The sequence below is a fragment of the Apostichopus japonicus genome, chromosome 1 (assembly GCF_037975245.1).
Source record: "Apostichopus japonicus isolate 1M-3 chromosome 1, ASM3797524v1, whole genome shotgun sequence".
In the NCBI taxonomy this organism is placed as follows: Eukaryota; Metazoa; Echinodermata; class Holothuroidea; order Aspidochirotida; family Stichopodidae; genus Apostichopus; species Apostichopus japonicus.
Window position 1 is genome coordinate 7,059,330 of NC_092561.1, and position 21,484 is coordinate 7,080,813.

Consider the following 21,484-nt stretch of genomic DNA (forward strand, 5'->3'; position numbering starts at 1 on the left):
ATGCATGGACAATTTTGTCAATTGGACAATTGGTATTGAATATTGTTGTCCAAGGGTGCTTTGTTGATGTTCATATGAAGTTAACAGAACAATGGTTTGGTTGAGTAATATAACAATTGGTAGAAAAATTGATTAATAGTCACACTTAGGCCAGGTCTGTGATGATCGAGGTTATAGCCTTAAAGGAGCATTTCCAGACATTTAAGCTTAGTTTTAAGGATCAATATCTTGAAAAAGCAGAAATAGCTAGATAGAAACATTTCAGCCCTCATTGTATTTTTGTCTAAGTGGGCTAGTGACTCTCCGATTTGCCAATCACTTTTTTTTTGGGGGGGGGTGCTATTTACATGTGATTAATTAATTAATACTAAATAACAACAGATAATGGCTGGTGCACCCATGATGGTCAAATTTCAACATAGAGAGATTTTATTTCCTATTTTAACACTCATCCTCAATGGTTGAGAATAATATGGAGGATCATAGCCTCAAGGAAATACTTTTGACATGTTGCGATTATGAGCGATTAAAAAAACAAATTGGGCCAATGAAAATAATGAATTTTAAAAGTGATAAAATAAAACTCTATACCTAAGAAAAGTTGCTAGAACGCTCCATGCGTTACTTTCCCTTGCCTAAACAGGACAGCTGTCTTCACTATGCAGTTAACAGTCATTTTAGGTTCATATTTGGTCAAAGATTTGAGGAGTCTAGTTCTGGACAGAAAAATAGAATCTTTCACAATTTAATCAATCTGATATATTAGAGGATCATTTTTTTCCCTTTCCAAACTCATTGCCATGGATACAACCCACAGATGCATGTATCTTCAGATAGGCCTATAATCACTGAAGTTGTTCTCTAACTTTTGAAAGAAGATTATAGAGTTATTTAACAATAGAATCCCTTACCTTTCATAGATATTTGAAAGAATAATATTTGACTGCCTTGCTGAATAATAGATGTGTATACATAGTTTAAATAGTTATATTGCTGTCTTATTCCTATTGTGTGGATATAATCCAGGGTTTCTAACATTCCTGTTCCTATTATGGAAGTCTTGGTTTTTAGTTACAACCAGCCTGTGTGCATGCCTCTTTGTTACAAGCTTTAGATTCTTTATAGTTTGTAGTTAGGAAAAATAGGCCTATAACAGGTGTCAAGGTTTTATCAAAAGTGTTGGACTGTTAGCGTAGAGCTCACTGGGCTAACGACATCACAATGAACACAATTATACACAGAAATTTGACAGTTCAGAACTTACATGTACTTTTTATACAGTCATGGGCTGTAGTTGGGGAAGTATTTCAGATAAATCCAGGGTAAAACTACCTAATGCAAAAATTTAGTTGCCTGGATGAACTAAAAATATTAGAAGCATACAGTATATATATGTATATATACTAGTATACTGAAGCCAACTGTGTATAAACACCATGCTGGTATAGTAGATGTTTGGTTATGATACTTCCACCATACGTGTTATAGTTTACTCAGCTGTATTGATACTGACGCTATACCGGAGCTTGTACAAACTTTTTGAGATCTGAACGAGGAATCACTTCGGAATTGGATCGAGATATATACCGGCTGTGACGGGGAGAGAAAAATATGAGGAAATTAGAAAGGTTTGTAGAATATTTGGCAAGCTAAAATGTTAGGAGTTGTTGTGTATGGAACATGTCAGGATACAGTTAGACTCATGAAAGAGATTTGAGGGAGATGTCAGGAACTAGAAAGGGATGACATTTTTTAAATAGGATTTTTTTTTTAATGAAAGGAAAATTTTTGGAATGTATTAGGAACGTATAAGACCAACCAAGTCTAACATAAGGAATATGTTAGACAAGTGGTGAAAACTTAAGTTGAATGTGTAAGAAATATGTGACGACTTGCAATAAATGGAACCAATATTATGTCTAATGTAAGAAATACATAGGACAAGTGATAAAGAGTGAATTAAGTCCAATGTAAGAAATATGTTAGTTGCCATGGTGACAATTATTGACTTTCTTAAGGGGTTGGGCATTTGTTTTCAGCTAAATTGAACCTTCTTAAAGTAAAGGTATATCTCCAAATTTTATTACAAACCACTGGTGGGAAATTGTAAACAAATATAACATCAAAGTTTCCCATTTTTTGACAACTCAGCAGCTCAAAGGATTTTTCTTTTCTGATGAGACCACTTAAACGTCTGCCATGATGAATGCCCTGCCATGTATGTCATTGTGTGGAAGTCAGAAAGTGTAGTAACCCCTGTTTAGGAGGGGGTATTAAAGGGTGTGAAGACTCGCGCACAAAGAAACGTTTGATGCCGGTAATCTGACCTAGTTTCGAGTGTTAGACACCACCATCGATCCCAGAAAATACACACACAGCTTGCTACCGTCGGTAATTAGACACTAGTGTACAGTCACTACATGCAGCTACGGTCAATACCCACAACACCGTGTACATAGCAGCGATGGACATCTCAGGTCTAGATAAAAGATAACAAGGTATCACGTTTCATTACTGTCTGCATTTTGTAGCGACAAGAAGAAAACTTCACTTGCAAGCAACAGAAAGTTAACTTTTTCAGAGGGCGGCACACGGTTTGGGGCGAGTCTTCAATGCCTTTAAGTATTGTCTACCAATGGGGGAAAACTGTATAGTTTTATTGTCACAAGGGTTAATATAAAAATTGAATAATATTGGACAAATTATTAATGAACAATCTAGGTTGCCGATTTAAGTGTCAAAAATAATATGTTGTGGAAACTGAGAAAAAAATTGTTTGCTAAGTATAAGGGTGTTTTGATCTAATGATGATTGTTTAAACTATATTGTATAAGTTCCTGAATGTGTTTTTTATTGTGAATCAATTTCCTTGAATCTAAGCATCGGTTTGTAGTAAAGATTTGGACTTGTTGACATTTGAGAATGCAAGGAGGATCAGGGTCCTGTCCCCCCTCCCCCTACTCCCCCCCCCGGACAGGTAATAAAGCTGAAAGCCGATCTGATGATACTACTGCTGTACCCAGTTGATGAAAAATATACTGCCAGCTTCTGATGATAAAAAACTACAGAAAAACAAAACAAAACAGGGATCCAATGTCAGGACAGTCAGTACCAGCATATCGCTTTTCTTGGCTTCTCCTTCCCCCTCTCACTCCCTCTCCTTTCCCCTCTCCTGCCCCCTCTTACTTCCCTCTGTCCCCTCTCCTTTATCTCCCCCTTTTTCCTCTTCCCTTGCAGCTATGAAACTGTTTATTTGCATTTAACTTGAATATTGAATAAACTTTCAAGAAACATTGACACATTATAGTACTCACTTGATGAACTGGTGGTAATTAATATGAGTTTATGTTTGGCTCGAAGAAGCAAGGTAGTCATTTATCTTTTCAACAGTTAATGCATTTAAGCTTCTGAACAGGTAATAAGTGACTACAGATTAAAGACGTACGTCGGTAGTCACCAAAGTGGCGTAACAAATTGGGCATTTAGTTATCTGACATTTTAAGGAATTATCGACTCACGACATCTCTTATAACTTGGTTGCAAAGGCATTCCAATCTCTGGCGAGCTAAAGATCTGCGATCCCTGAAAGTTATTGTGAAGGATTTGTTTCATTCTCATTAACCAGACACTGCCTCGTTTCTTGGCTAAATTGTTTTAATCTGGTCAAATAGAATTATCGGCTTGTACAAGGTAAAAATATGAGTTTCTAGATGAGAAGGGTGACTTCCCGGAGGCAAAAAATGAATTTTAATATTATACCGGTGCTGTGGCCGAGTGGATAAAGGCATCGGCATATGAAACAATGAGGCTTAGCAATCGGGAGGTCCTGGTTCGATACCTGGCCGGGTCATAGTAAGGTGGGTTTTTATCCCAAGAGCAATCTACGGTTTTCCCATGTGCAATGACTTTCTAGATTGAAAAGATTTCAAATTTGAGTTTAACTGTTGAATTGGAAACCACCAGAACCCGTAAGCCCTTGCGGGTTTCTCCCACATTTGTGGTCGCTTTAGGCGTCATAAAAATAACTGCTGATTATTATTATTAACATTGATAATCATCATAAGGAATAAAATAAAGATCGTTATTATTATATAGACTGTTAGAAAACACTGCCAGATATCCATGTTGTATTTCTATGTATACCACTTTAATGTTGTTTTCTGAAATGACCTTGTAAACAGCTGAGGCTCATCAGTAAGAGTGGCTGGACTCTACAGTCTAATTCACATATACCCGTAGATCACTTCCTCCTCGTATGCAACAACAAACTAAATTGGCAAACATACAGCTTTCATGGCCTCAGATGACATCTATTTACAATGCATTATCAATTTGGACAAATGTCGCTAAATGTCACATCCATGGGAGCCGTCGAAGCTATCTTTGTTAAGAAGTGAAAGGAAACATGAGAATAATTACAACCATGGCATTTAACAATGTGAATAATTATAACGAAAGTAACAATAACAATTAAGGAAGTATAATTGCTATTTAAATACCTAAAAAAGATACAGTAATGGCTGTATAATGTACAGCTATAGGTGCTCCATATCGAAACCTGTAACTCTGCTACTATAATTCTCTCAGGCTTGACAGATACCCTCGAGTCATTAGTGTAATATATGGTCTGTATCTTAATGCCATTAGCAGTAGTAGTAAGTTGAGTCTCGTCTATTCGACATGCTCAGTGATTAACCTCCGCCACGTATCACGATCTTGCTGTTGTTAATATTAATGTCCTTAAATTGCGACTTTATTTTTCCAAGCAAGGTAGTCATGGGCCTTCCTACTGGTTTAGCAGTATGTCTCAGTGCTTCTCTTAAAGCGACCTTTGCTGGATCGTCCTCCTGGAGTCTTGCTACATGACCGAAAAATCTCAATCATCTATGTGCGACTATGGATGACCAAGGTGTTTGGTTGGTTTCGTTGTAGAGCACATCGTTTGATAACCAATTGTTATTGGTCCATCTAATGTTGAGAATATTTCGAAGTAGTCTCCTTTGAAAAGTGTCAATTTTGCGATCAAGATCCTTCGTTGTGCCCCACAGCCATTGGTCAGCACATTTGTCGCCCTCAATCTAGGTCTCTACTTAACGTAATGTCACCATGCAGTCACACATATGCAAATCAGTATCGTGACATACTGTATATATAATAATAAACAGTTCTTATATAGCGCAACTTACAATAAAGTCTCGCCGCGCTGTACAAAAGAAAGTGAAAGATATGTACACAATATACAATAAGAGTAAACATAACAATTATAACAATGAAAACATGTGTGTCTTCAAAACAGTTTTGAACATCTCCACAGACACAACATTCTTTATGTTGAGTGGGAGTTTATTCCAAAGGAGGGTTGAGGAGTACTGGAAAGATCGCTCGCCATAAGATTTAGTGGACACAGGGTGCATAGAGAGCAATGATTGGGTGCTAGAGCGCAGACGGCGAGTTGGGTATAACTTTGAACAAGTTCACTCAAGTAGTGTGGCTCAATATCATGAATACATTTTAACAGGAGTAACTTGTAAGCAATACGCAGTTTGACAGGTACAGTAGCCAATGAGGGTCATGAAGTATCGGGGTGATGTGAGAGACAGCTGCAGGGCTAGTGCGAGTGATCAGCCTGGCAGCAGAGTTTTGAATGCGTTGCAATTTAGCCAGTTGACTATCAGGGAGTCCAAAGAGCACATTATTGCAGTAGTCCAAGCATTATATATATATAATGCCTCTGTCATGTATGTGACAAGGTCTGCCAGCGCACCTTGTAGGGACAGATTCTGAGAATTTCAGATCAGTCTTTGCTCCTGTTTGAGATCATTCAGTTTGGTAATTTATCCTGGGCCCTGACCATTATGGTTATATGTTTATATCTGCCTTTATCCCTCATCTCTCCTTTGTGTCGGTCTGTATCAAATCAAAACCTGTTTGTAACCTCCTGTTTTTGTTTGTAAGTGATTCAGTTTATCATAATTATCATTGTGGAATTCTTGCTCTTGTAATATTGTTTAATTTTACCATTCATTTAACAGCCTCCTAAATGACCCTCACTCCCCTCCCTCCCATCAATCCCATCAATCCCATAATTGCAGACCAAGTGGGTGTAACAGTTTGAAAACTAGGCAAAGTTAGTATTTCAAGTGTAAATTCTAGGCCTCCAATTTGTTTTTCAAAGTAAAAAAACAAAAAAAACAATTTCCAGTCAATTAATTAGGCACATCTGAGTTTTGTATAAATCTATGATATGGAAATAACAGCCTTTCTCAATATCTTAAACTTCTGTTGTCGGTGACATCGATATTAAGAAACGGACAGTGCTCTTTCATCAATCGTATCCGCGGTGATAATAAGAGGAAACTAGTCATGTGCGTGACCGTACGGTGGTAAACAAATACATAGATATTGAAAAAAATTAATACTTTCTCATATTTCTCACACATTTCAGAGCTCCACCCCTCTCAGAAGTGAAAAGTCCAATGCAAGCATGGGTGGAATCTTCTGTTCTTCAGTAAGTACTAAATGTACCAAATTTGCTAATGGTTTTACCATCTATTGTGTCAGATTAGGGTTGGGAAAGGGGAAGGGAATAACTCTTTTTTTATCTTTCATACATTTATAACAAGATACTGTAATGTACTGCAATTCATGCAAATCAATAACAGAGCTACTCATCTTCTCAACTGCCCCCCCCCCTCCACTGATGCCAGACTCATGTTCATATACACACAGTCTGATTGTAAAGTTTCCTGCTGAGCAAAATCAGTCCAGCCCCCCTCCCCAAGGGCAGGCAGAATTAACATGTAAGTTAATTAGTAACCGATATGTGGCCTCACTAGGACAGAGACAAAACTATGGGAAGATTTTGTGAAGGGACCAGTATGCCTACCTAGATTTGAGAGACTGAAAATAATCTGTACTAGATTCATGTTATGAAATTTTTGTCTAGTCACAAAATATTGGGGACATCCACTGGGGGGGGCGGGTGGGGGTGGCGATGGTGGAGGGGTGGGGTAGGTGAAGGGGCAAAGACACAAAATGTTAGTAATGTTCATCCATCCAGATGCATTGTGGCCTTAGTGAGTCCTAGTTAATATTTATGTCCCTCATAATTCTCTCTCTCATATGCGTGCATATGGTCCTATCACATATTTCAAGAATGTGGCACTCAAATCCTATTCATAAAAATTAAATAACCCTCTCCCCCCTCCCCCATAGCCCCTCCCTTTCTCTGTTAAATGCTTAGACCGAGTTTGAAATTTTATTTTTGTTTTTAATGAATTACAGGCTGGAGCTGACAGAGGTGGACTCTGTTCAACAGTGGCTATTTGATATAAGAACTAACACAGACTGCGAGAGTATGTGCATCCTACAAGGAAAATCTATACACAACTCCCCCCTCAACCTAGAGATGACGGCCAACACTATAAAAGGTTAGACAATAAGTCGTTCCTGTTTCTCCAATCCTTTCCATTCTGCAGAATACAAAAGGGGTCGTAAATGGGTCTGTGTTCTTCCTTTCACCTTTCATTCAATCTCCGAACTGAACAATAAGAGAAAACAATAAGTCTAAGCATTACATCGGTCAATGTTTATTTTGACCTTTTCAGAGGAGGGAGGTACTTCATTGTAGCATTAATTGTCAAATTCATTAGGCTAAACCAAGCTTGTTCGGGTAGCAGGAAATTAATACCAACCCTCCCCTGAAATGTTATTGTCTGGTACATGTGAATGTATATAGTTGCAAAAGTATTAAACTTACCAGTGAATATTTTGGGTGACAAATTATTGGGAATATATGTAAGTGTAGGCATTACTTTAGGGGAAACATTTAGTGGATAATGACAGTTCGTTCAGAAGATGGTATTCGAATCATATCACAAATTTGAAATTGTTTTGGCTCGGCTTGGCAAGTTTAACTACTGAAGTGATCGAGGTGTTTATTTACTTCATTCCTCCCTTAACTGTCTCCTATACATACACTCTGTACCGTAAGTTTTGTGGTTTTCACAAAGAAATATATATAATCTACCACCCATAGAAAACACAAACCAGTTGCTTTCTTGGCAAAAGAATTTCCAATGTCAGTAATTCAGTCTTTCAAGTAGAATTTAAGAAGTATTTACTTAGACGTTTATTTTTTTCTTTCGTAGGGAACGTCCTCAAGTTGAAGACGGCATCCAAGTGCTTGTCAGCGAAATTTAGTCAACTTCATCAGTAAGTCGTCTCTGCTTCTCGTTCTTCTGTTCTAGATACTTTTTTTTTTTAACAAGTTCGGGGGCAGGGTTTCTGCCGGAGAGTTGAAACAAAACAACTCTGGAGTCGTTTCTTGACAATTCCACATAAGTTTAATATAATCTGCACATAATTTGCATGAAAATTAATTACCATGCTTTTTGAAGGGTGACTCTAAAATGACTCTAAAACCACACTGTATAATTATAAAAAAAAATATAAAAAAAACGTTTTCTCGAGGAAACTAACAAAATATTAAAATGTGCCAAAAGATTGTGCTTGCAGTGTAAGGGAAAGGCTGAAGTATAAGTCATTTTAACTTTGGCCGTGAGTAGACATCACTTTTGTATCCCCTTTGTTTCTTTACTTCTGCCCTCCAGAAAATTAACGGGCGAGCATTCGCACGATACATGGCACTCTTGTCGCATAACGTTACAGGAAATACAGTCTATGACGAAAGAATGCGCAGGATTCTTTGTGGAAGTTCCTTCTGCGGTTGTCTCGGTGAGTGGCTCTAGGTCTATACTTAGATCTTCCCATTAGTTTAAAATACAAACAAAAACTTTCAGAATGAGAACGAACAAACTGAGAATATTTGTCACCATTGTATTATCCATTCGGCTAATAGCTCAGAATGGTATATTTTGCCCCGATTGATGAATCGATCCCTAGCCGATATATAAAGTGTAAACTTCGAACCTGGGAACTAACAAACTGTTCCCTCAGTGTGTAGTATAGGGAGAAATTATCAATTTCTTCCACTAAATGAGACTTTATGTCATTTTTAAAACTTCTCAAGTTTGGGGAACAGGCCAGTAGCCAGAGTAACTGATTTGGGGTGGTGGGGGGGGAACACATCAATGCTGGAGGACTGCTGCCGTGCTCGGGGAGGGGTCTTAAGGGGAGGGGATTTTGAAATCTGCCCCCCCCCCATCCACTGTCCGTTTGGAATCTTGTACTCGTCTCTCAAGGTAACATATTAGTCGGCCAAAATAATAAAAAACAAAATATAGTTATTGTCATTTTATTCATTAATTTTCCCATTTCTCTTTTTTTCATTTCACACAGCTTCAGCAAGGACTGCTTGAAGAATGTTCTAAGTTCAAGGCATCAATCGAAGAGTAAGTTGAGAGATTTGTCCCAATTCAAAGGCTTAGGGTCACAAACCTTCCAGCAACACTTTCAAAATAAAATAAAACTGTTAGCAAACTGCTTATCCACTAAAGAGCCTGTGTAAGAGAATATGTAAAAGTAAGTTAGCCTGACGTTTCGGTCCTAGCAGGATCTTCTTCAAAGGCTAAATGAAAAGTCACACAGCAAAGTTTTTGCAAGGCCTTTGTCAATCTGGGAACGTATTTATAATTGTTCGCGGTAAACAAAAAAACACTTATGACAGATACAACTTTATTATTCCTTTTGCATGTTCACTCCCATGTTGGTTTTGATTGAAACTTTTTGTTGAATATATTTGAATTTTTATCTCCATGTCTCCCAAGTTGTTGGGGAGTTTTGTGAAGATTGCTGATAACTTTTCATCAATATATACGTATAACATAAAAAGAAAATGCCTCATCAGAGGCCACTGTTGTTTTCTCTGGGTTGGGGGTCCTTAAAACTGTTTAATATGCCATATTTTCTTTCTCAGAGACTAGCAGGAGGGCCAACCTGTTTGGTTGATTTCTGCTTTTTTATAAAAGTAGAATATGATTTACAAGCAGTGATTAAGATCTTTCAAAATGATTAAAGCTTTGACAAATTTAAAATTTCATGAACATGACCCTCTGTCTGAAGAAGCTGGGAAAGTCTGGAACTTATTCTTTTAGTTAAGCTGTGTTTTTTTACTTTTTGGAAGGCCAGATGTGTCTTTCAGGGTTGTCCATATATTGCCACCAAGTTTTAGCCTGTACCATAGAAAGAGACATTGGGCAAGAATGGGTCTCGAACCGAGAAGCTCAGGGTTGGAATCCCCAATTTTTGTTTGACCATCGTTAGGTTAGTTCCCTATTACTTGGGGTGATATTCCCATAAGGATCAAGAGATCTTAGCATGTAAATTGTTCCCCCCCGCCCCCCTTAATTCTGGAACCTCACCAAAACGTGAATATAGACAAGATTACAGCGAATGGAAAGTATACTGGAATTGTACTCGTTGCAAGCATTCAGAATTTTTTATTTCTTTTTCATTTTTGATTTTATTTATTTGTTTTGCCACAAAAGTACAAAGTGGAGGGAAGTCTTCCATAAAGCTTAATAGCTTAACAGTATGGAATACTCCCTGAAGAAAGAAAAGAAAAGAAAAATATATATATATATGTAATGGTAGATGTAGAATGGTAGATATATTTGGCAAAAGCTGTGAACAGAGGCGTACATGTTGATCCCGATTGCGGTTCAAACAATTTCAGATGAAAAACGGGTTCTTTTCTATGGTGTTTCACAGGTCAGAAGTAAATCATAGTAACTTTGTGCAATCGGAGAGTCACCTGACCAGTCAGCTGATCAACTTAGGAGAACAGTGTGCCTTGTTTGTCGAAACGGTCCAAACCAAACTGATTCAGGTAGAAATATTTTCATTGTCTTTCTGGTTACATCTCTATGTTCCGACGTCTCTATGTTCCGACGTCTCTATGTTCCGACGTCTCTATGTTCCGACCTCTCTATGTTCCGACGTCTCTATGTTCCGACAATACAAAATAATTTTTGGACTGATAATTTTTATTGACCAACATTTTTTGTGACCAACATGTTTTCTGACCAAATTTGTTCGGACCCAAATTTTTTGGGACCCAAATTTTTCGGAGCCAAAGCGAGTCCCCCCAAAAAAATTAGGTCTGAAAAAATGTGGGTCCAAAAAAATTTACTCCCCCAAAAAATTGGGGTTACAAAACTAGTTTTCTTGGTACAACCAACTTTTTGGATAAAAAAAATTGCTCTGATTTTTTTCTTAGACGTCAGAAAATAGAGACGTCGGAACATAGGGATGTCACCCTCTTTCTAATCCCCTTCTTGTAGAAGTGCGAGGGTACGAGTACAGGTTTTATTATACTTGGGAGATTACGAGAACAAGTTAAAGCCTCGCTTTGTAATTGTCTGCCCCTTGCCATGGATACGACATATCGACAGCCAGCAGTTTGGGCATGATTTTAATTATGACGGTTTTGTTTTCAAACTCCCAAATTTTCAATAAAATCTCGGAGCCTAGGAAGACTGATGTCAGAAATAGACTGTAAAAACTTTGTGTTTTTGTTTGTGCTTTGTGCTTTGTTTGTGCATTTGTTTCTTTATCTACTTTGATCAGCCCATTGGACGATGGGCGGTCCATACATTTGAATTTTATGCAGTTTGTATATAGCGATGACATTTAATCATTTGGATATGAACCCAAACAAACATGTCTGTCAATTTTTGGAACATTATGCTCTTAGTTCAACAAATCTCTGAATACGAGAGAGAGACAGAGATTAATTGTGAATATAAATTGATGTGCGAGGAGGTGACGGACAGATGCTTAAATATATCCATAAATTGACAATAGTTAGGGCAGAGGTTTTCTAACTGGGGTGCATGAACCCCCAGGGGGTGCATGAGTCCATCCCAGGGGGTTTGTGGGGGGATAAAGTTAGGGAAACCCTGAGTTAGGGGCTTTGAGGCCAATTCCATCCTAGCTAGTATCAGGATCTTGTGCGGGGGATGAAAAGACTTTTGTGGAGATGTTGCGGGGAGTGGGTTGGGTTGAGGGGGTAGGGTTGAGGTGGGTGGGTTGAGGTGGAGTTGGGTTGGGGTGTTGGGTTGAGGGGGGTTGGGTTGAGGGGGAGGTCATTTGGGATATCAGACAAGTGGGAGAGGGATGAGGAACAAAGAGGACAAACAACACAAAGTCATAACACTGTAATTTTCATCGATGAACTTACCCATACCCGCTTCTCTCATCTATCCATTCTCCCAGGTCATCCTAACGATGGTTCCTCTCTAAATTAATAAAGATTTACTGTTCACTGGTTAATTTCTGCTCCTTTTCACGAACTCATATCTATATGAGTCTCTTCTATTGTCTTGGTTCCTTTACCCCTCCCCCTCTCCACCTCACCTTCTTTGTCCTTCCTCTCTCACTCCCCCCCTTACATTTACAAATTTCCTAAATTGCAAGTTTAAACTTTGTAAATTCAGCCATTAACAATTTACCTTCTCTCTACACTATGCTGTCCTTCTCACAGGCATTGGTTTATAGTGTCCAAGACTCAGCCAGTGAATTTAACATCATGGTGTCAGTGAAGACTGTCCACGCACTCATCACAGACTACCCGTCAATTAAACAGATACTACTTCGGGTAAGTCTGATCGCCTGCTTTCCAAAGTGTATCGCCATGATTTTGGGGCTTCAGAAAGATCCACACTGTAGTTTATGTAGGCTCACAGCCAGGCTGGGACATGGTTCCCCCCCCCCCCCCAGCAGACTAATGTGCCTCCCATGCAAACTCATGTGTCCCATCCCCCTCCCCCCCCATTTTCCAAGTCACATTAGTTTTGTTTTACAATATTTTTATTTGTAACTATGGTACAGGGATATGGTACGTTGTCGATGGTGCTGTCTAAGCAAGCTAGTACTACCAAGCCATCAAAATCTCCTCTAAAATAAGCTAGGCATTGCAGCTTTGTTTCCAAACCTCTAATGTAACAGACTTAATTTACAGCTATCTGATTGATGACGACACACTTGCCATGTGGATTTGCTTCATCAGCATACATAGCTGTGTGGCACAGCTAGAAGTGGCTAAAACTGTACAAGGTACAGGACACACACACTGTGTCCTGTAACTACATTTGTGTGCTCTCCCCTCCCCCATTCCCCCTCCCCCCACCACCTGCCAACTTAAAACTTGATCCTTACCATGGGCCTGAGTTCATTAAATTAATACCTAGCCTTACTTTGGTATCCCGGTTAGGCCTCTACGGTTAAAGGACTTGCCCCAAACCGTGTGCCGCCCTCTGAAAAAAGTTAACTTTCTGTTGCTTGCAAGAGAAGTTTTCTTCTTGTCGCTACAAAATGCAGACAGTAATGAAACGTGATACCTTGTTATCTTTTATCTGGACCTGAGATCAGGGAGTTCCATAACAACTCCCTGCTGAGATGTCCATGGCTGCTATGTACACTGTGTTGTGGGTATTGACCGTAACTGCATGTATTGACTGTACTCTAGTGTCTAATTACCGACGGTAGCAAGCTGTGTGTGTATTTTCTGGGATCGATGGTGGTGTCTAACACTTCTGTTACACCTCGTTCGAAACTAGGTCAGATTACAGGCATTAGACGTTTCTTTGTGTGCGAGTCTTCACTCCCTTTAAGTGTTGCTCAAAAATGTACTTAATAATAAACAAAGGGTAAACTTGGCAATTTCAACTTTTTATTCTATATTCACTATATCACTGCCTTGTTCAGGCCTGTACTGCTCTCTGATCAGATCCTGTCTCTGAGTGAGCTGTCTGAATCAATCCCCCTCATCAAGTCTGAGGCCGTCTTGTGATGTGTTTGTGTCGTCCCGTTCATCATTCTTGCATCATAACTATTCCCCGGCTCTGCACACATACCTACCATCCTAGTCTTAATATCTGAACTCAAGATGCCTGCTCAGCTAGGTTAATATAGTATGCTTAATAAAATACTGGAATGTAGACGTGTGCCGCCGTGCTCGTCTCTCAAACACTGCTGGGAATGTGGTAATACGCTGATAACTTCACCAGATGTGAACCGGCTGTCCTACATTACATTCAGACAACTGTAGATTGCAGGACCAGGTGAACATTTGGAATTTATTTCATAAAGGTTTAAATAAGACAAGAAAGCTACAAAACAAAATTTAAAAGCATTTTGAACTGCCACCAGTGTGTAATATTTGAAAGTGGAAGCTTCATACAGTGTGGTGAATAATTTTGGGAGTAACATCCTTAAGTCAAATTTTGTGATTTGGGGACACTATGTCACTATTAAGCCACCATACTTTTTTGATGTAGAATTATATTTTAAATAAGGCGGCTAATATTCACTTTGCAATTAACTTTCAGCAATATTCCTGATTGATTATATTTACATTTACAAATTGTCAAACATGAACACTCCACAATGTTTGAGAGCAATTTTACTGGTCAGAACCTGTCTGCAAGAGGTTTTCAAAAGTTGTAGACATTTCCATCGTGCTTAAAATTTCAGGGCAATGGCAGGGAAATTGAGGATGTACATTATGTATGTTGCATTGGTTATGTCAGCTTATGAGAGGGTAACTTATAAACCTTGGTATAAAATAATTGATCACTGGTACAGAACACCCTGATACCCCCCCCCCCCCAACTTCCAATATCCTTTCCTTCGAACCCTTTAGTTCATAATGCTCAAAGTTTTGTTTCATTTCCATTCGTGTAGGAACAGATAGCCAGCGCTCTCTTTCAAGTTTGCCTCCAGACCAGTTTTGCTGTTAGTTCCTTACAGCTCTTGTCCTTACAGACCATCGCCAAACTCTGCCAAGATGTTGACGGTCGCATAGAAACCGAAAAGGTATTATGACGTCATGAGTCTCTGTTTAAAAACAATGTTTTATTACAGTCATATTAATCCTGGCTGGGGCGTGAAAGTCCCATAACATTTTGACATTGCATCCATATCATGAATTCCTCTTTTGCTTATGAAACGAAATGCACGATTGGATTGGAGAATTGATTACCATGGTTGATGATGTGGTCGCATATATCCATCGCTGTTTGTAGTTAACGGTCATGAATCTATGGGAATTTTTATCCTCACTCTGCACATCGGAGGCTTGAAGAGCCAGGGTGCTGGCCACTGTGACATTTATAACACTGATTGTCTGTTGTTGTGCACTTTTAAGTTTTCCTTTCTGTATATTATGAAAAGGAGAAAAGACTCATTTTTACCTGGTATCATCTTTATCTCAGATTTTCCTGGCCTTGTCCTTGGGCCCCTATTTGACCCCTGGCCCTCTAATCGACCCGGGGCCCATGGCTTGAGCTCCCTTCCTCCACTCTTCTTGGGCCACACCCTAACCCCTATCCATCCTTTCTACGTGTTTGTGTTCAACAGTGGATAATAACTTTGGCACATTTCAAGTTGACATATTAAGGATCAGTTTTATACCTTAAAGTTTCTTTTCATGTACTGAAAACTTCATCAGTTTTAAAGAGGTTTAGAGAGTTTTAAAGAGTTTTTAAAGAGTTTTTTTTACATGTACATGTACTAAAACTATAAAAAACTAAAACTTTACATGTACTAAAAACTTCATCAGTTTTAAAGAGGTTTAGAGAGTTTTAAAGAGGTTTAGAGAGTTTTAAAGAGTTTAGAGAGTTTTGAAAGAGTTTTAAAGAAGGTCTCTGGAGGAGGATACAGGGAGGGGATGGAGGGAGGTCAATTGTGAGGGAGCTTTGCCTTTAGAGCCCTTCTCTTAAGGGATTTTACTTTCGATAATACAACGTGTAAACAGTTGCATCTTAAATCAGATTTTTTGTGTTTTTTCTTTCGTCACAGATCGGTGGTATAGGATACCTGACACAGATGATTTCTTCACCGGCATCTTCAGAGGCTCTGAAAATAGAAGCAGCGGCATTGGTCGGTCAGTTGACCGCACCAGAGACTATCTCTGAGTACAGTCAGACACGGATCCACCAGCATCTAGAAATACTCCTCAAAGCTCTAACTGGTAAGATTTAAAGGGTGTGAAGACTCGCGCAAAAAGAATCGTCTAATGCCGGTAATCTGACCTAGTTTCCAATGAGGTGTGACAGAAGTGTTAGACACAGCCATCGGTCCCAGAAAGTACACACACAGCTTGCTACCGTCGGTAATTAGCCACTAGTGTACAGTCAGTACATACAGCTGCGGTCGATACCCACATCACAGTGTAAAAACGATACAGCCATGGACATCTCAGGTCCAGCTAAAGATAACAAGGTATCACGTTTCATTACTGTCTGCATTTTGTAGCGACACGAACAAAACGTCACTTGCAAGCAACAGAAAGTTAACTTTTTCAGATGGCCGCACGCGGTTTGAGGCGAGTCTTCAATGCCTTTAACCGGAGCAGAAATGATGCTCCACTCAATTGGACATGGAACTTAGATAGTTTCCAGTGTGTTTAGAATTTCTCAGGGTCACTTTTCCTTGTGTACTGTGGTACAGGGACCCTGGCACAGATAACATGGTGGTGGATGGGAGGTTGGGTGGGGGAGGGGGATTGTTGAAATTTTGCCATCTGTGGCTTGGTGGAAATTACTTGCTCTTAAAGTTATTGAGGACATCTACAAAAGTATCAGGGACTTTCTGGTGGCAAGTGAAAACTAATGAACTGAATGATTTGCTGAATTCTAACACGCTTTACATTTTGAATTAGGAAGCAGTTAATTTCAAGTAACCTCCATTTCGTTTTCATCGTTTGTGTTTGTAGAGCTTATGGAGCAGAGCACAGACCCGTTGGTATTTCTAGTCATCTCATCCACGGTGGCTAACATCTCCTTCATGGGGTCGGTGGTATATGAGTACCTGGCCCAACAAGGCACTGCAGGGGTGTTAGTGGAGGGGTGGAGAGGCGGAAAGGTCGACACTTTAAATGCCAAAGATCAGGTAGGTCAAAATTATATCCAGGATACGGCATGGCAATTTCTTTTCTTTTTTCCCCGCAATCTCTATGAAGAAATCAGGGAATAATGTTTCCAGTATCGCTCTTGCTAATACAAGTACACAGGAACCATACAACTGTTAAGAGACAAAACTTCATTCTTCAAAACTGCTATGTTACAATCTGAGCACTCAATTGTTCCCTGGATGTACGACTAAGATATTTCCAAGTATCGTTGTTTTATCATGCAATAACTTTTAAATAGTATATATCAAAGATGGGTTTAAAAAGAGAGAAATTGTTAATGTGTAACGTGACAAAGCTACTTGCAATACATGTTAGAAATATCTCAATGCAGTGTTTAACATACTTAATAGTCAGTGGAAACTGCTTTTGGAAGACCAAGTTCCTGTAGAATTCATCGCCAATATATTACCTCAAACACCGTCCGTATTGTTAAGTGACCTTTGAACTTGTTTAGGTAATTTTAGGGGCACTACTGTTGATATTAACTTATATTATATTCATTGACATACAGCACCCCCTCCCTCTCCCCCTCCTTCCATTCTGTGCCTTTAATTTTAGCATTCAAAAATGTCCCAAGAAAATTTAATTTTTTTTTTTCAGAGGGATTGCCCTCTAAATTATCTCCCCCCCCCCCTCTCCTGGCTATCTCGGTCAGGCTCTGACATTCTCAGTGTAGGGAAATTAATGGAAGGTGCCAGGCTAGTAAACATACAATTCGTTACATATAGGATGGCTGGAGAGGATTTGATCATATCCTAGCATTTATTGGACTTTTCCCTCACTTTACAGCTGGTTACCATCTTTGCTAACATGGCGGAGGACCAAGCTTGTCGGCAGGAGTCGAAACGTGCCGGAGGAATCAGTCTGCTGGTCACGCTACTGCAGACGCAGGTCACAGAGGGAGACAGTCAGAAATCACCCGACCAGACAGAATTTGAAGAGAAAGTCTGCGAACAGATTCAACAGAAGTCTGCGATAGCTCTGGCCAGACTCGCGAAGGATGTTACATGTGCCGTTGAAATTGCTGTCTGTGATGGTAAGATGAATGAAGACTGCCCTCAGTTTGTCATTTTGTATATTTAAGTTTGCAGCATGCTTGCCAAAACAGAGAATACTTTGGAATAAATAACTGGACCTAAGGGACCTGTATATCTTGTAACCATGGCTACTGCTAATCAGAGAGATACTAAATGTTTAATCCCATTACAAAAAAATTGTGTCCCACAAATTGAATGTAATATGTACTATTATTTCATTTTGTAAAACATTTGTAGTTTCGAGGAAAGCTTAATTTTTATTCATCAAGCTGAAAAACCCTTGTATGTATAAGAAGAAAAAAACTGGGAACCCCATTATCCACGCCTTGTCCTCGTAAAGATTCATAGGAAACTTTTCTTCTTTTTGAATGGTATATGCTTAAAGGAAACCATAATTCTTTCGTTCTATTAAATGCAGTTTCGCCTTACTGTGATAGAATTTTGCATCAAGACCTCAAGTTTTTTTCATCTCTCAAGACAAGTTATCATGCGGCAAGTTGCATTGCTTAAGGAAGAACGGTATTGTTTGATACTACATGATGCAGTATTCCTCAGGTTCCCGGTCCACAAGATATGTCATTCATTGGGCTGTATCATGCATGATGACATTGCTCGACATATTAAACTGTGTACAAAACGGTTCTCTTGAGAAATACTGTAAAGTTAGGATTGGCTGGAATTTGGGATTTAGTCATAAATATTCAATACTTACACAGCTGGCTACTTTTTTGTTAGGTAAGAATTCGTCAGTTATCTCTCATTTTGTCTCCTTTGTCTTTCAGGTATACCAATCTTTGCCAGACTTTGTAAAACATCGTCCTATCGAAATAAAAGCGTCCCTGTACTTATTGCATGTTTGGTGAGTTTGAATTTCTCTTAAATTTTTTTTTTAAGTAAAATGAAATGTATTCAAGGAGACAACCCCGTTGTGCTTTGGACTCTGTAAAAAAACTAAAAGGTCATCAGTTCTTCCCCCCCACCCCCCCTTGCCCATCAGATGCGGAAAATGAAGAGAGTGCAAAACGGGACCCTGTGACATCATTGTCCCCCCAGAGCGCCCCCCCACCTGCTTCTGAATGCCTTCTGCCCCTTTAACTTGTCTGTCCCACACAGCGCCCCCACCTGTATCTGGATGCCCTCTGCCCCTTTAACTTGTCTGTCTCCCAGGGCGCCCCATCTGCTTTCTGAATGCCCTCTGCCCCTTTAACTTGTCTGTTTTTTCTTGTCAAACAGGCTGCTCTCCGTCGTCTCCACCACGCGTTGGGACCCGCGTCCTTTCAAGAGGAGGACATCGAGAAACTGATCCGACCCAAGATGATCGATTCAATCTTCGCCTGTTCGTCGATGTCAGAAGAGAGTTTCGTTTGAAGGGTCATCTATGGTTGCTTTCAGATATGCTGGAAAACCCAGCAGAATGGTCACCTGTGGTCGAACATATTTAATCCACGTTTTGGATTAATTCCTGCTCGGCACAGTAACCGGGCAGAGACATTTACATCGTCAAATTTGACCCTCCCCATCCTCGGAGAGGCGTAATCTGAAGAGGTGGATCAAACTCCTAGGAGGATTGCTTGAAAAACTTCTGGCTGATATTTGCAGGCAATACCGATGAAAATTTTATGGCGAGGTGAGGCTGATCGTGGGAAGCCAAAAAGTTGTTTGAGGCTGAGAGTGCTCGGGCAAAGTGTAATCATGGATAAGACGCACAAAGGAAATGGACTATAACAGAGTGATACTTCACTAAAGACCCACGGAGTTAGAAAGGTAACTCCATGCTTAACCTTACACTGCCATGATAATGTATGGATGGTAACACTCGAGATATTTAAGGGAACTTGAGGTTGGGAGTAGTCAGACTCCATCTTGGATGGCTTTTCTTTAAAAGCCGTGGAGATCTATGAAATATGTGGAGTATATATCTGTGGGATACACAATACCCATTCCAACAGTAGATCGGGTTGGGTGGCTTGGTTGGTCTATTGTTCGCAGATCTTTACTCTGATGATGGAGAAACAACTTCTTGTTGAGCAGGTCAAGGAAATTCAGAACAGAAGTTAACTATGAACATTCACATATTAACTATGAACTATATTAACTATGAACTATGTTAACTATGAACATTCATATATTAACTATGAACTATGTTAACTATGAACTATGTTAACTATGAACTATATTAACTATGAACATTCATATAAGTTATCCATATTTTGTGTATCATCTGTATGAATCATTCACATAAACAGAACTCCATATATCGCAGGACTCGGAAGCGGGAAAAGGGGAGAGTGAGGGTGGGAGCGGGCGGAACCTAGTGCTCTCAATATGTTTGACAGCAACTTTTCAAACAGGTGTGGTGACACAACAGGAAGCGATGGAGGATAAAGTAACCACCATTTATATAAATTTTCTTTGAAGGAATTCTGTTATATTGTGACTCACCACAACTCTCATTTACTTAAAGGAGTTACAAAGTGTCAGATTAAAACGTAAACCAAACAGGGTACAAAGAAGCACATTGGTCTGATTCCCATCTTTGGTAGCTTGTTTTTTGGCTGTGATATTCGATTTTGAAATTTACTATTCTTATATAATGCAAATTGTGCAATCATTTGTGATGTCCTACATAGACAACACATAAAACTCACTGATGCAATTCGGACCCCACCAGAATTGAAATCACTTTTTCTTTTAGTGCGGTGTCACTAAATCACACCTCGACATAAATAACATCCTGTGACACAGTTAACAAATAATTATCCAAGAGTTTGTTTAATCTTCGCAAGTTTTATGGAAAACGAAATCAGTTGATTCTCTGTAGTCCGTGTATGAAATCAGAGATTATCGTGTGTTAATAATACCACATAAAACAGAATATTTTGTTTTAATCCAGGAAGATGCCGGTATAAAGCTGTGAGTTGGATTAATGTGCTTTATATCACATCACTAGCTTTGTGTTATATTTATATTTTTATTTCTCAGACTTTGTAATTCCTTTGAATTATTTCTCACCACAGTGGCTAGCTAGTGTATTTAAGAGGTTTCGTCTTGAAAAGTTATTTATTATAAATAAGAACAAGAACAAGGTTTTCAAAGACACTCAAAAACATTTATAATTTCTTTGTATATTGCTATATTATCATTTTGTACCACTTTTGTTTTTTTCTCCCATTTGAGTAATATAAAGCAGCGAACATTAGCGATAAAAAATTACATTGTATTGTCTTTAATTCATTACGTGATATATCATGAAATGTGAGCTTATTTGTCTGTAGACTTACTGGTCCAGCCGTTTTCACAGTTTAGCCTTCAATATTGAAGAAAACATTTGGCAAACCATATGCAGTAACTTGTAAAATTAAAAAGATAACACTGTAATGTACACAGTAGTCTAGACTGGCTATGGATATCACATATCAATGATTTTTTAATTTTTATCACTTAATAAAAACTCAAGCACAAAGATTGTTCACAAGAAAGATTGGTTTACCTTTCCAAAACATAAAAAAACGTTTTAAAATTTAAATGGGAAAAGTTTGACTTTCATTCTTGTCAGCTGATTTTGAAGAGA

General features: G+C 39.0%; 1 protein-coding gene across 1 annotated transcript in view; it reads left to right on the top strand.

Annotated features, from left to right (window-relative positions):
- Nucleotides 1–21,126, top strand: part of LOC139965638 (uncharacterized) — a 34,258-nt gene extending 13,132 nt beyond the window's left edge. The window contains exons 3-15 of the mRNA XM_071968220.1: nucleotides 6,446–6,508; nucleotides 7,285–7,430; nucleotides 8,151–8,214; nucleotides 8,613–8,736; nucleotides 9,301–9,353; nucleotides 10,672–10,789; nucleotides 12,446–12,559; nucleotides 14,647–14,778; nucleotides 15,763–15,934; nucleotides 16,679–16,854; nucleotides 17,666–17,912; nucleotides 18,696–18,772; nucleotides 19,147–21,126. Of these exons, the coding sequence (XP_071824321.1) occupies nucleotides 6,446–6,508; nucleotides 7,285–7,430; nucleotides 8,151–8,214; nucleotides 8,613–8,736; nucleotides 9,301–9,353; nucleotides 10,672–10,789; nucleotides 12,446–12,559; nucleotides 14,647–14,778; nucleotides 15,763–15,934; nucleotides 16,679–16,854; nucleotides 17,666–17,912; nucleotides 18,696–18,772; nucleotides 19,147–19,281 (1,621 nt within the window). The 3' untranslated portion in view covers nucleotides 19,282–21,126. The remainder of the gene's footprint in view (nucleotides 1–6,445; nucleotides 6,509–7,284; nucleotides 7,431–8,150; nucleotides 8,215–8,612; nucleotides 8,737–9,300; nucleotides 9,354–10,671; nucleotides 10,790–12,445; nucleotides 12,560–14,646; nucleotides 14,779–15,762; nucleotides 15,935–16,678; nucleotides 16,855–17,665; nucleotides 17,913–18,695; nucleotides 18,773–19,146) is intronic.
- The last annotated feature ends 358 nt before the right edge of the window (nucleotides 21,127–21,484 follow it).